The sequence below is a fragment of the Lathamus discolor genome, chromosome Z (genome assembly GCF_037157495.1).
Source record: "Lathamus discolor isolate bLatDis1 chromosome Z, bLatDis1.hap1, whole genome shotgun sequence".
In the NCBI taxonomy this organism is placed as follows: domain Eukaryota; kingdom Metazoa; phylum Chordata; class Aves; order Psittaciformes; family Psittacidae; genus Lathamus; species Lathamus discolor.
The window spans coordinates 103,411,286-103,427,025 of NC_088909.1; the positions used below are offsets into that span (position 1 = coordinate 103,411,286).

General features: G+C 37.9%; 1 protein-coding gene across 37 annotated transcripts in view; it reads right to left on the reverse strand.

Annotated features, from left to right (window-relative positions):
* Positions 1–15,740, reverse strand: part of CELF4 (CUGBP Elav-like family member 4) — a 686,780-nt gene that overhangs the window by 590,980 nt on the left and 80,060 nt on the right. For all 37 annotated transcript variants that reach the window (XM_065663948.1, XM_065663972.1, XM_065663979.1 and 34 more), the window contains exon 2: positions 1,122–1,204. In XM_065663948.1, the coding sequence (XP_065520020.1) occupies positions 1,122–1,204 (83 nt within the window). The remainder of the gene's footprint in view (positions 1–1,121; positions 1,205–15,740) is intronic.

The window sequence follows — 15,740 nt, forward strand, 5'->3', positions numbered from 1 at the left end:
CATAAGGTATGGCCTTTAAAGCAGAGATAGATGTAGATGAGCAAGTGCGTGGGCATCTCCATACTGGCAAGGTGGCATAGAGATAGGTAAATAGACCCAAGATGATGAAAACAAGAGACCAGAATCAACACTTTCTTCAGCAACACAGAGCTACTGATGTATCTTATGTTTAGCGGAAAGGCAGGTTATGGGGTCACAGAACTCAGTCAATCAACACCAACTAATAAAAGCAGACATGTGGAACAATTTCCACCCAGTTTAGATGCAGCATGGAACCCTTAGGATCCCATTGGTTATTTGGTTCTTGATCACTGACTTCTGTGTTAGTGTAGAACCAGTGCTTTTCTAGCCGCAGGAGTACTGCACTCGGCTATTTCCAACTCATGTACCCTGTCTGAATCTAAATAGTCTCTATCTCTCCTCCTCCAGGTTACTGCTAAACTGGAAACCCATTCCAGCATGGCAGGTCTTCCCCACAAAATACTGATTCTATTTTTAGTTCTGCTTGTGTTGTCTGAACCTTAGATCTTGCTCATGTGAATAATTTTCCTCATTATCTTGTGTTCGTCTCTCCTCTCTCTCTTTTCTCCTTGTCTCACCGCCTTTCCAATCTGCTACAGCTGCTTGAATACTAAAGTAACTGAGTCAAACCACTTTGTCATCAGGAATATGTTTTCATTCTGTGATAACTCAATAATGTTAGAGATTGTTTCTTGCTTTCTTGCTGCCACACCTTACTTCAGAGAAGAAAAATAGTCAGACGTAGCACCTGGTGAGACTTCTAATATTTCATTTTAGTGGTCAGAATCCTAAAAAAAGACATTCCTCAGCTAAGTAAGGCTGAATCCAGACCACAACCAGTTAATTACTGTTTTCCTGACTCCTGATCAGGAGCAAAAAACATTTTGTTTTGTGCATGGAAACTATTTGGGTGATTTGGTGATATCTTTATTTTACTAGCACAATGCAAATAGTGAATCATCCAAGCAATTGGAGACATTATGCTTTGAAACCCAAGAGGAGAGCTCCAAATGTGACCCATTTTATTTATTCAGGAAAAAAAAAAAAAACCACAAAACAAAACCAAAAAACAAAACCAAAATTTATCAATCTGGACTCACCCCTGGCAGAGTCTTCTGTTCATGCAGGGCACTCTGGGCCTTTAGAGCAGACTCCCTTTCGCAGTACGTTAGGAAGGCACAGCCTGTAAACAAAAAAGCAAGTCCTCGGTAAGAGCAGTGTTTCAGAGAGGATCTGTTCAAAACTGAAACACAAAGCAAACCACTTTTCTGTCATCACCCCATTCCCAGTAAATCGATCATAAAAATATCTTTTTAGTAGGTTAATAGTGAAGAGTCAAGAAGTGAAGTTATTATCATTGATGAAAAGTAGAGCAACACAGTGGCTCCAAGTGCTTATTTTTGTCTGAATATATGCTGAAGTGTCAGATACAGAGAGCTGTACAGGATTAGAGGTCTCAAAGGGACCACATGGCGACAAGGTGGGGCATGTTATTCCAGTCTTTCTCCAGCAACAGTACTGGGAACAGGTCTTTTACTGGCATATCATGGTAAAGGTCTCGTGCCCTTCTTTTGCACCAAATACTTCAAGTAAAAGGAATATAAAGACTTGGGATTCCCTACTGCAGTGAACTATACCTGTTGTTTAACCTGACTTGCACACACAGGTGGTATCCCTGTTTGTATTACTCCACAAGGCCACCATCCTGCAGTTGCTGCTGCAAGGTCTCGTGGGCTTCCAGCCACACAAAAAATATAAACACAGCAAACCCCAGTCGATCTATCCAAAACATCCATGATGCTTTACAGATCATTAGAACTTCAGAGAAGCTTCAAGAGATCATGTATTTGATTCTTCCCCAAAATTCTCTTGCCAGCTACAAAGGCTAAAGCCTTGTCATAGTAGGGCAGAGCAAAAAACCCTACTCTGCCTTCTCTTTCCACCTCCATGCTTGCCTTCTGGTAAAGCTGTTCAGTGTTGAGATGTGTTATACCAATTGTGTTTGTGTCTGATATGATCAGATAATTCCTTCTTACTGCAGTATACTGAAAACCTGCCAGTTCCTGCAGCAAAAGAAGTGCTTGTTATGCAGAGGACATTTTCTCTGAAACTTCTACAGAATGTTGCAACATCACCAGCTCCTTGAGATGGAGGTATCACATCTTTCAAGGTTCAGGCAGTATGTCCATCAAACTGTGGGCATCTTCCAAGAGCAGCACAAGTGCAGAGAGACTGCCAAGAAACAAATGTGTCCCATGACCTCATCTTGACTCACACACCTTTTCCCCATGAATATAAAATGTATGCAACAGGCAAGTAAACAGTGGAGTATGAACTTTTTCAGCTCTGGTCACCACTATGATTCAATGTTCACCATTTTATCCAAGCTGGCTCCTTAGACAATATTATTGTTTTCTTTTTCACAATGTTTTAATAGACTAGCATGCTCAAGAGACTGATGAGATCCTTTTTTCTATAAATATATATATATTTTTTTTCTTAAAGATTTTCTTGTGGAAGTCACCTTACTCCTACTCCTCTCACAATGATGCCACAAGATGGGTGACTTCCAATCTGTCATGGCAAAAAATCCTAGGCTTTGCTCTATTTCTTACCCTATATTGCTTTCTGAAGGTCTTGTTACTTTCAATTTATTCAAGCCAATCACATATATTACCTCTAAGTAACAGACTCAGAAGCAGAAGATGACAGTCGAGGAATGTGACTGAGCAACAGCAAAACTTTGCATACTCTAATTGGAATTATTTAGATTTGTTCCCTTCTAAATAGATGAGGTTTTGGTTAGTCTGCATCTTCAAGAAAAGAGGAAGAAACTGGCAGAGAGTTTATAGCTCTTAGAAGTAATGGATTGAAAAGGATCCTTAAAAGTCACCCATAGTTTGATAATCAAATGGGAAACTATGCTTAAATTTAATTTCAGTGCTAAATCACAGGCTGAGAGCTCTCTGTTGACTAGACACAATAAGAAATTCTCCCTTTAGTAGCAGACATGGAGCAGCTGATACAGTCTAATTAGGCTCATCATAGTACACTGTTATAAACTATGCAGTGTAAAGCTCCCATAATGATAGCTATATTTTTCTCCTCATTGTGATGGTCATGACAACAGTTCAGGGTAACAATGTCCTGCAACTCCTACCATACCACAACTGTAATTCAGACTGAGTAGACAGATGACTACTCCTCTCTGAGGGATCAAAGTTTCCTTCCAAGATGCCCATAAAGTGTTTCTGAGGGCAAGTTCTCATCAGGGAGATTTCCTTGTTAAGTCCTTTACAAACATATTTGTGAAAGTGGTAGAAGTACCAAACTCACAGAAACAGTGCTTAGTAGAATGCCTCCTAACATCACTGGTTTCCCAAACAAGGTGTTAGGGACAGAAAGACTTTCAAATGGAAAAGAAATCTACTCTCTTATATGGTCAAAGAGAAAACATTATTTTTCAGGGACAAAAAATGTCTTGTGGAGATTTCTTTCTTTCTATTGCCATTCATATACCATGTACACGAACCACATTGTCCTACTCCTCTTGGCCAAAAAGATAACTTGTTTTGAAAAAAAAAAAATTACTTATTTACTTTAAGTAAGCTCTGATTGCTTAGAGACATTAAAAAGTTCTGTCCCTGCAGTGGCTAGCTGGATTGAAGTAGATTAATGTACATAATGGCCTCAAACCTGAACTTGGAAAAGACAGTTCATGGCTTGCAGTAAAATAATACTGTTATTCCATCCTTCAAGAATTTCCATATTTCAAATTCCCGTGCATTAGAACAAAAGGCAATAAGACTTTTTGCCCCTCCCTGAAATACCAAAATATTTGCCCTGTGATGCTTAATAAAATGACAACTGTAGTACTTTTTTCAGTTGTTAATTTTCCAAAGCTACAATGGGCACTCATATGACCCCTACAGCGGATTTCTCCTTCTTGGAGACAGCTGTTTAAACAGCAGAGCACTGAACACTCAGGTTAACTTTACAGGACTAAACAGCCAAGTCTTGAAATAATGGGTAGAAAGCACCTATATTGGGTTATACAGAGCAAAAAAAAAAAAAAAAAAGAGAAATCAACGTGGGGAAAAAAAAGTTGGGATGGTTTGTTAGCTTTTTTATGTTTGGGGTTTTTTGGGGGTGGGTATTTTAGTTTTGTTGTGGTTTTTTTTTTTTTGTTATTTTGATTACTCAATTGCAAAACAATTTCAGAAAAAGTCAGTCTTCCCCACTGAAGCTTTTGCTGGTGCACAGAACCACTTATTTCAGTGGGAAAAAAAAAAAAAAAAGCAAAACCAAAACAACATATTTTGATAGTAAGCTCTCAAGTAGCTCAACAACCCATCTGCCATTAGCTGCTTGGGCTGGATGTGAATTTGACTTCTAGGTGAAAGGCTTCATATTCCATTACAAATCATTTGCACTATCCAGCCCCATTGAAAATCCTAAGTTTAACAGTAAAACGAATATTTCCGAATGCATCCCTTAAGGAAAGATGAAGCAAAGATTATGCATTATTTCTGTCATCTGCTTGTATGGGCAATGACTGAGTGAGTGCAGTCCTTGAGAATTATAACTGAATTTGAACAAAAATATCTAACTGACTAATTATTGATAATGAAAGATTTTCTCATAGATGCTACTAATTTCAATTCCATTTCTCACAAACATGCCAAGTTTTCCAGACATGTGTCAATCAACTAAAAGATGCTTTATTTAGATAATGTCTTTCCAGCTGTTCATTTGCTATCAGTGGACAGCTCTTTGGGCAAGCATATAAACATCTGGAAATTCCCAGCTGGCAATTAACTCTCAACCTATTGAACTGCAGTCTCTTAGAAACATGAGGACATATCAAGTGGTCCCCTGGGAAACAAGGTTGTTAAAGAGAAGGGGGAAACAAAAACAAGAGCTTGAGATGAAAACTGAAAAAAAAAACCATGAAAAAACAATCTAAAAAAACCCAAACAACCCCAAAATTTAAAAAAGCTATATTTTTATTTTCTCTCAAGGGAATTCAATAACATGGATAATAATTGCACAAAATACAGAAGGATAATGATCTTGCTTATGACAACTTCAATCCCACAGCAAGTTTCCTGAAGATTTTTTGCCAGAGTCTGGGAGGCAAAGCAGTTAGTGGACATATTCTGACCTGAACAGAATAATTCTGGAAAACAAGAGCCAGCTCACGCTGCAGAAGGCAAAAGCAGAAACTCGGAGAATGAAGTTCCACCTGCTGTAGAAGATCAGGTTCAAGATCATCTGAGGAACCTGAAGGTGCAGAAGTCCATGGGACATGATGAGGTGTATCCACAGGTCTTGAGGAAAATAGCACATGAAGGAGCTAAGTTACTATCTGTCATATTTTAAAAGTCCTGTCAGTCCACCGAAGTTCCCACTGACCAGAAAAAGGGAAACCAAACCCCAACTTTTAAAAAGGGAAAGAAGACCCATGGAACTGCAGGCGAATCAGTCTCACTCTGGTGCCTGACAAGATCATAGAGCAGATCCTCCTGGTAACTATGATAAGGCACATGGATAATAAGGAGGTGACTGATTGTAGCCAACATGGCTTCACAAAGGGCAAATCATGCCTGTCAAATTTGGTGTTCTTTTAAGACAAGGTTACAGCACTGGTGAGTAAGGGATGAGCGGATGATGTCATCTACCTGGACTTGTGCAAAGCATTTGACACTGTTCTGCACAACATTCTTGTCTCTGAACAGGAGACATATGGATTTAACATATCCTGGGCTGCATCAAAAGGAGCATGAAACCTCATGTGGGGAACTGTGTTCATCTCAGTTGCAGGCTTTGCCTCCGGCTTACATCTTCGCAACATCAGCTTCCACCTCCACCTCTAACCTCCCAGTTACCTTAAGTATATGCATTATCTGTATCTTAATTAATGCTTGTTATATTTGGTAGGGAATGAATACGATGCATACTGGAGATCTATTAATAACTGTAATTAAGAGATTTTTTTCCCCTTTCTTGTTTTATTCTGGCAGACAGCCACAGGTATCCTGGCACAGGTTCTCTTTTTTGCCCATTGTTCAGATCAAAGAACAAGCACTTAGCAACCTATGACCCTTTGGTGCTGCAATGTGCTTTGGTGACATCTGATTTTATTAGAACTAGATAACATAACACAAAGCACGCCTTCAGCTTTTCCATACATCTAGTTCCAGAGGCACTGTCTAAGAGTTAGACAATAAGTGACCATTTCCAGGTATTTGCTGTCTGTCCAAACAAGGCATTAAAGGTCTGGTATAAATCTAATGAAAATATACTTACAGACTGCAAAAGGCTTTGGGGAAAGGGCCCTTCATCTTTGTAGACCTATGTTTATTCCTTGGCATTATAAGGGAAAATGAAAAAGATTCTTAGGTGCTTTAAGACTCTTGGATGAGACCCAATGGTTAAAGCAGATTCTGAGCTCAGGGGTGTAAATCCAGTCAAGCAGAGAGGTTGCATGTAACTCAACAGAACTATGCAATTACACCAACATAAAATTAGGTTCATGATTTGATCCATAATCCATTGCCTCTCTCGGAAGAATCCATGGCTCAGACACCAAACTCAGTTCAATTGGTGATAATCCAAAACAGTTAGGATAATCCTAGGCTTTGAGAAATCTGGCCTAAGTGGTCTTAAGCCAGTTTTTTACTAAAAACCAAGGCTTTCAGTTTTTTTTTTCCTTTGATTTGGTTTGGGTGGGTTTTTTTTTTTGCCTTTGAATCAATTAGTGTCACACTTCTAGTTAGAATAACACGCAATGACTTTAACAGTGAGGTTTCCTAAACTGGGCTACCTATATTGTTTCATGTTAGACTCCTGTATAACACATGAACTGGTGAACTTCTGTTAAAAGTTACACAAGAAAGAATCAAGAAATCAATTCATAGCATCTACTACACTAGAACCTTTTCCTCTATACCATCTAACTTCCCAAAACCCCAAGTCAGAGGATATAGGGGCTTTACTCCAGCACAATGCTATGGAGTTCTAGAAAGCAAACTGCAATTCAAGCACAATTATCCCAGACCTTCGTGCTATATACAGAAAATGAAAGAGAGTAATAATATTGCACACTTTAGACTATATGCTAACAGTCATGCTCCAACTTAAGAATAGCTACAGTCTTGTAGAGGAACTGCTCTAAGAGGGGAAAAAAAAAGAAAAAGGAATCCCTTCCATGTCTGAAAACAGGAACTCTAAATTGGTCACAGGGCTGAGCATTTCATTTAGTGATGCTTCAGTCTCTCCATGCCCTAATTACCTTTAAAGCATTTAGACCCAGGCGTACCAGTTATCTATGATGGACCAGAGATCTCTCCCACATCTTCAAGGCACTAGGTTTTTTGTTTAAGACAGCTGTTTGTCTGAAAATAAAATTGTTATTTGCTTCAAGATTCAGGGATCTGTTACACAGAGAAAGATTGCGGCACTTAAGAAAACTCTTGCCTTAAAATCAACATCTCAGATTACATCTCCCAGCTAGGATTTCAAAATGAAAAATAAATCTTTTTTTGCTTTGACTATCTTAGGTTCACATGTCTGGTTTTGAAACAATTTTCATTTGCTCTGTCCACAGTGGACTGCCCAAGGTTTAATCACTTGAGGGTTTCAGAGATTGAACTGATTTTTCTTGAGGGGGACATAATCAATAAAGACTTTTGGAGCTGGAAATGTTTTATCCAATTTCTTCATCTGTTTCTCTCTCAGTGATTAACTACCTTCTGACGAAAGTTAACATCTTTGCTGCTAAAGAACAGTCACTTGGAAAGAACTTTCTTTTTCTTCATCTCCCCTGCTGCAAAACTGCTAAACACTAACTGTTTACAGAAAAATATGATAGGAATAAAAATCTTCCCAGATATCAGATTCCCTGTCAATTATATTGCAAGGCAGATTAACATCCGAAATGCCCTGCTGTGTGGAATGCTAATTTTCTTTTTCCTCTTATTTTTTATTAATTATTATGATGTCGTCATTTTCCTACTACAGATAACTTGATGCGGTCTGTATGTAAAAGTCTGCATAAAGCATACTCATAAACCCATGAATCTATATTAAAAATCAAAAACAACAACAGAAAAATCCCAGTCCAAATCTGGAAATGCAGATTCTGTATTTACCGAATATTTGTTCACTTAAAATGTGTTTATGATATTTTAAAACAAGACATGGATATGCACAATCCAAACCAGCATCCTTTCTCAGACTAGGCAGTGCTTAATTACATTTAGCAGTGCCCAGGCAGACAGCAGTAACGGCATATATAAGCATTTTAATAAAACACAGACAATGGTTTCATCTTGATTTTTGGTAGCATGTAGGCTTTTAATAAAAACCCCAGTTTTAAAAAACAAAAATTTCTCATAGGAAGTTTCAGTGAAATATTTCACCAAGAAGTATTTCTCAGCTACATGCTAAAATTTCTAACCAAAGCCTGTAACAAGAGAGGCTTACTCCAGAACAGCCACTAGTCCAGACTCTAGTCTGAATCAGGTAAACAGGATCTTGAGCTCAGGGATTCTATGTATCAGAGCAGAGTGCATTGCCACTGGCAGACCCCTGAGGAGCTTGCTTTTTAAGTAACTCTACAGCTACCTTGCTCCCATCCCACTGCAGAACTGGAAAGCTGTTCATTTCTTAAACTTTCTTCCCCAGGATAAGGGAACAGTTTCTGGCTCCTAGCCACACAAGTGTGAGTTTCCCCTGGGGTCCTGAAAGTTCCTTGCAAGTTGCTTTGAACCATCCTTTGCCAACTGGTGTACTCAAGATACAGAATGAAGCATTGATTTGACATAGCATATACCAAGTCCTGTTTTCTCATAGTTGCCAACATTTTAGCTTTAAATTTCACCCTGAAAATTTCTGAGATACTTTTGCTCATCTGAGCCTATCAACCCAAGATTCACAGCTCAAGTTTCTGCCAGTCTAGCCATCTAGAACATTTTGCTTCCCGGAACAGATGTCTGATTTCCATACACACAGCAAACCATTAGTGAATAAACTCTCAACCAGAGAAATAAAGTGGATTAGTGCTTAAGGTAGTTGTCTGCCAGAGAGTGCTGGTGTGCCTAATACGGCCTGCAAATATTTAGTGTTTTCAATTACAGTAAAAAACTTACTTTTAAACAGACCAGCCTCACTCCAGATTCTCATTTGTTACCCACTAACTGTAGAGTCCATGTTGTAAAAGGAGATGCATACCCTCAGGCCTTATCCATCACATAACTGGTACACACTTTTGATTTTAAAATATAAAAAGCTGACTTTAAAGTGAAACTCGTGATCAAGTGGTTTTCTGGACCAAGCAACAGTGTTCCAATTATTTCAGAACTCAGTCACTGATGAGAGTCACGGCCCAACTCTAGGTATCACCAAGTGAGAATAAGTAGGTTCCAGCTTCCACTCCATAAGAAAACATCAAGTTTAAGTTAAAATCCCAATTACGTCTAGCTTGGCTCACTTCAACCCATCTATTATGGCAAAGAAAAATCCAACATATTTGTGTTATCCATTTATTTTGTAGTCTCAGGGGAAAAAATAAAATATCATGGAACTTTCAGGACTTCTTTTTTTTCACTGTGGCGATAAACAAATTAAATATAATAGCTGGAGCTTTTCTTTGCCTTATGATCCACTTGTGAAAGTCAGGAATAGAGCTAGAAACAATCCTGCTATTGAAACACTTCCACTTGCATTCAGACAGCTATGGGTTAAAACTCCTTAGAGTACATGCATTAATTAGAGTCTGTACCTGCTGTTCTGGGTCCTGCCTTTCAAGTTCTTTCTATTGTTAGCAGCATATGAATAACTCAGTGGATTTTCTAAAACACTTGGCTGCTTCAGAAACTTTATCCCCTCTTCTTCATTTTATTTTGATTTTTGGATCCATTTCGTTTGGGGAGACTGCATAAATTCTCAACTAGTCTTCAGAGGTTATGCTATCACTAAACAGCATTCACCTTGAATGCCTTGAGTCTTCAGAACATAAAACTAAGGCAAAACCATCCCTAAACAAATTAGACTTCTGCCACATCATCTTTCACCTATCTCTCCTCTTTAGTGTTGTAACAGGTTACTTCATCTTTTACTGCTCGTCATTTTTTTCCTGCATCCACATACGGTTGTTTTGCTTTTTGTTTGTTTGTGTTTGTTTTGGGTTTGTTTTTTTTTTCACTATTCATTATCTTTCACCACAGTGAAGAATGAACATTTCTTGGAAAACATCATCAACACTGTGTGCATAAAATGTGTTTGTACTTAAAAACATAAGAAAAGATGGTATTTTCACCCTTAAAGAGGTGTCAGGGCCATACAGTGAACATGTTGTTGATAGAACCATCAAATGATCACTTATTTACACTTTTGTCTCAGGAACATGCAAGTCATCTGTTCTAAGTACAAACTTGTATGTACTCCAAACAGCCTCATATTCTTTCTTCTCTGCAACAGGGAACCTGTGTCAATATAGACTTCTGACATTTCCAGCTCAAGGGTCAAAGCAAAAGGCACTAAAACAATTGCAGGAGAGATCTATTACTGGACAACTTTTAGCTCATTCTATAATTACCTTTCTAGAGCTGTTGCTCTTACAAAATTTGCTAGCCCACAGTTTTGAATCTGAACACCTTGAATTGGAGAGTGGAACCTTTAAGACACCTTTCAAAATCAACCTCAATATCTTTCTGTTGCTTACGATCAAGTTTTTCTCCTCATCCCCTAAGCAAAAACTGTAAATGGGACGACATTAGAATCTCTTTGATAAGTTCCACAGATTTTTGTGAAGTTTCAATTCAGGTAAGTGCATTTGAATCCACTTTAGGACTTTTATATTACAAAACAAATTGAAACCCACAAAGAATATATTTCCTGATTCCAGCTGACATAGAAGTGAAAATCTTTAAGCAGGAGCTGTTCCTGCAAGATGATCATCCAAAGACTGACTAGAAGTCTCCAGAAACCTGTAAGAGTCACAGTATTAACCGGCTGATTTTGTGAGATTTTTGGAGAAATTTTCATCTGTCGGAAAAATTAACATCCAGGATCCCATAATCAGATGCTGTTTTCCATGTCTTGACTTTGGATAGTTTCTTGTAACCTCCAAGTGATGTTAAAAACAAACACATATTGTCTCATCTCCTCTTTCTTTCTCCTTACCCTTCTTTCTCAATTTGACTTGTTCATTAACTATAAGCAGTGGAAGAGCATGAAGTAGGATCAAGTTCTTATGCAAGCAGTAAAAGATGAAGTAATCTCCTTAATAAACAGACTTCCATCTACTTAGGGGTAAGGAACATACTCTGTGTCTTGTGCACTTAAGAGAAAAAACAAGGTGAAAGGAGGTGCTCTTGGAATATAGCAGGAGAAAGATAACAAAGGCTTCTCAAGGGTCCTATCTGTTACAACACTAAGGAAGAGAGATAGGTCCCAAAAACAAGGGCCTCCACTGCTTCTCTGGCAAAATGCTTCAAGTTGAGCCATTGCTGCATTGTACAAGCTTGCTTTAAGAGACTGGCTCAGGTATAAATTATTTAAGAACAAAAGAAGTAATTCAAAAGCTTGAAGAAGGTTTAACAGAGTCTCCAAAGCCTTGAATCAAAACCTCCCAGAATTCTACCCAGAACTATGAACACTAGCAGTCTGCCTTTTTTAAGCATAGACAAATTCCTGCATATACTCACAAATACTTTACTTTCCAAGTAGATTCTCTCAAAAAAAGCAAACAGGAAACACTATTGACATTTGCATCCAGGTGCACTTTCCTATCCACTATTGTGGACTGAGTTGCTGGGTAAGAAGTTAGAAAACAATATTATGTGAATTTACATCTAACCCTTCCAATTCTTACAAAAGGTATAACGATGTGATCTTTGAAGTGAAAAAAACAACAGTGAAATTAATTACTAGATCTGTGTAATTTACAAAGCTTCAATGCACTGGGTTTGAAAGAGCTCTTGTCTGCATGAAGTGAAGGAAGTGCAATTTCCTGATGAACAGAGAACGCAAGTTAAAGTGTGTAGTAATCACTACCAGAGAGAGAATTTGATCACTTTATTTTTTGTTGATCAACTTAAAAATTAGTGAACACTGCAGATATTGCAATTGTTTCAGTTAAACATTGCAACTGTTTCAGTTAAACTTCTGAAATGGCTCCTAGGAGAAGTTTTTGCTTTGAGAACAGAATTCATATTAGATTCAAAGCACTGAGGACTGCAGGAAGAATGTGCATGATAGATGTCAGCTTATGGTAGAGCTATCTAGCAAAGTAGAAGATGTGATCTTAAATCTAAAGAGCGCAGCAATGAAGATTTCACATATAAAGAGGAATGGAGATTATCACAATCAATATTAAAGGGTGCTAAACCCTTAATGATTTGGCCAGTCACCTGAATCCCTGCTGGGGAGGGTTAGCCATGCCTAGCACCTTGCAGGGTTCAGCTCTTAAAATACAGATAAAGAATAGCTGCAGAGGCAAGCGTCGGAATGTTTAAAAAGACATATGAAGCTGGAAGGCAGTAATGTCAAAAGACATTTTTAGATGATAGTGGACAATTCCACATACAATAGCGTATATGTTACTTCCAGATCAAAGACACCTCCTTTCTTTGGTGTCAATAGAAAATCCACATCTAAAGTGATCCTGTCAGCTGTGATCACCTGAAGTAGTTCAGAAACACACAGAGGGGAAAAAAAAAGGAAAAGATGCAATACAAAGATGAGTAATAGAAATTCTTAATGAGTTGGAAGGACTGGTTTAAGAGGGAATATTAAGAGAACTAATTATGTACAATTTTAGTAAATAATCACTTAGGGGGATAGACAGTAACCAGCTACAAGCCTTGAAGTTGTAAACACAAAGTATGGAAAAAGGTTGTTCAGGATGATACCAGAGGATAATAACTAGCTGTAACACCATAAAATTCAACAACAGAACATTTAGGCTAAGCATCAGGAATGCTTCCTAACTATTGGGAATATCAGTGTTTGGTCCCTACACAGAACCCTCAAGGTGGTTTTTGCATCTAACTGATCTGTCAAAAATGTATTTAATTGAATTTTTAGTCAAGGTTTCATGCACGAGTGTCATTCATGACTATATAACCTAAGGTTTTCCTGATCCTATAAGTTCAGAGGCAGTAGTGGTATAATCACCTAAAAATAGTTGAGAAGTATCTGTGTGTGTGAGTGCTGGTGATGGAGCAGTAGAAAAGACAGGGAGAAAAAAAAGCAGAAAGAAGAGTTCAATCAAGACAGGGAGGGATGGAGGGGTGCCTTTCAGTGCAAACTTTTAAGTCAGCAATTTTCCAACACCATTGATGTTGCTGTTCCATTTGACAGCTTTTTGTTTCCCTATTCCATTGTGAGGCATAAGGAGTGAGAAAAGCTTGCAACCTTAGAACAAAATCATGACCACAGATCCTTATGAGATTTAGGACAATTGCAGGTTAGAAGATGGAAGTTTATGACCCTACAGAAGATGAAAGTAAACATTCTCTCCCACCCATTAGAACAAATCAGCCCTTCATGGAGTTTTTATTACTCAAGTCACTCAAAACTATAAACAAAAGTTAATACTGATCCAAGAGCAAATGCATTCAGAAGACTTCGATTTTCCCCCCTACTTCCTACTTCTAACTTTTATAATTCTATCCAACAGTTTAACACAATATCTAACCCAAGAGAAAACTCATTATTTTAAGATACCAGTTTCAATAAACTTCCTTGGTGAAAACAAATCAGAATGTCAATTGACTGGGATAGAAAGTTGTACTAAAATGCAATCCATCCATAGCCAGCTGCACAATTGCCTACAATTTTTAAGGGGTTGGACTAAGCTGAATAAACCGCAAGTATTTCTGAGTGTTGTATTTTTATTTTATAAAGAGCAATTTATGGGAAATAAATTAGAGTAATTTGTAAAAAGCAATTATAATTCTACTATTATTTTAAAACCTTTAGTATGACATCTTGTTTGATAATTTTTTCCTCATTGATTTAATATAGATGAGAGAAGCTCTAAACCAACAATGAACGTAAAGTCATGTCTCCATCAACACTGTAGCAACAAACAGTTCCCAATGGGAAAGTATGGAGACTGTAGTGCAGCCTCCTCAAAAGAGACTAGTAGAAGCTATTTTGCCCAGTTCCTTAAAGATGGATGAAAGAAACTTTCTAGGATACCTCCTGAATACAGTGACCTACCAAAACTTTCTCTGTTACCAGTCTATGAATCACTGGCTACTGGATGCCTGGAAATAAACACGCATTAATGATGTGGTTTCACTTTATTATTTTTTCCCATCAGGAAAGCTAAAAATAGTGAACCAGCTGCTGAGCATCTCTGGGAAGCTAAAACTCACTGGAGAATCCCTGCTGATGTCAGAAAGTAGGAGAGTAGAGTTTAATGAGTTTAAAAAAACCCAAACAACAGATAGAGTTGTCTTCAAAAAGAGTGGATTAGAACATTACATAAGCACAGCAGTACTAGGTCAGACAAAGTCCATCTCATACAAAACCATGTCTCCAACTATGGCCGGAAGCAGATACCCCAAAAAGGGTATAAGAGGATGTGCATGTCTCCTCCAAGAATTCTCAGTCTCCAGCCTTGTGGCTTAGGGACTTCTGGGCCAAATGCCATCTCTGTGTATACAGTAATTAATTCTGAAACTGAATCTCTCATTTTGCACAGCCATCTATTTAATTTTTAACATTTCAGTTGTTTTTGCTGTAAACAGATTCAAGCAGGTTTGTTTGTTTGTTTTGTGGAGATTTTGTTGATTTCTTTTCTTTTTTTTTTTTTAAATGATCTCTAGTGAAAACGTTTTCCAGGAAAAGTAGTAGTCTCTTGCCCAACAAACTGAAGTCTTGAAAGCATGCATGCTTCCAGGACAATCTATAATCCGATCTCACCGAACAGCCCAAAAGGTGGATCAAGAGGTTACAGCTTTAGAAGTGTGATCCACAGGGCTCCCAGCATCTTACTAACCCATTAACAAACAGCCAGGGAGCCTTTCAAGACCCATGAAGATCAGCTGGCAGAAGCTTGCAGTTGAAGCATTTGTTAAATATTTTGGTTCCAGTAAATCAATGTTGTTTCATATGAAGATAATTTATCACAGGATTTTTTCTCCAGTTTTACCTCTGCTGATAAGCCAAATTTCTCATGATAATATGTGCTGCATGACAATAAAGAGAATACCCACAGGAATACTAAGTAATAGTCCCCCAACCCCAAGCAAAAAAAAGATTCAATACACTTCTTCTCTCCCCCTCTCCCCACCAATGCTATAAAAATCTCTGCATGGTCCTTTCATTTTTACAAGGCAAAATACAGGATTTTTCAGTTGTGGTGGTTTTCTTGTTGTGGTGTGAGCTTTTTTTTGTGTTTGTGTGGTTTTTTTTTTTTTTTTTAACGCAAATCAGAATTCAGGAAACATTATAATTTAAATTGCCACTATAGCAAATCTACATTAATATACGTAGGCCTTATATGAGTTGTCAGCTACATGAATACAAACTGTTTTTCCATTCTCTGTACTCTAGGTGCAGGGTCACTGGACTGTCATTGTTGCGTACTTGTACAAATCCTAGCAGATCAGCATCCTCGTAGAAATAAATACATGCAGTCACATTTTCAATTATAATTAAGGTAATTCACTGCCTGAATTGAAACTTGTGATATGATCACC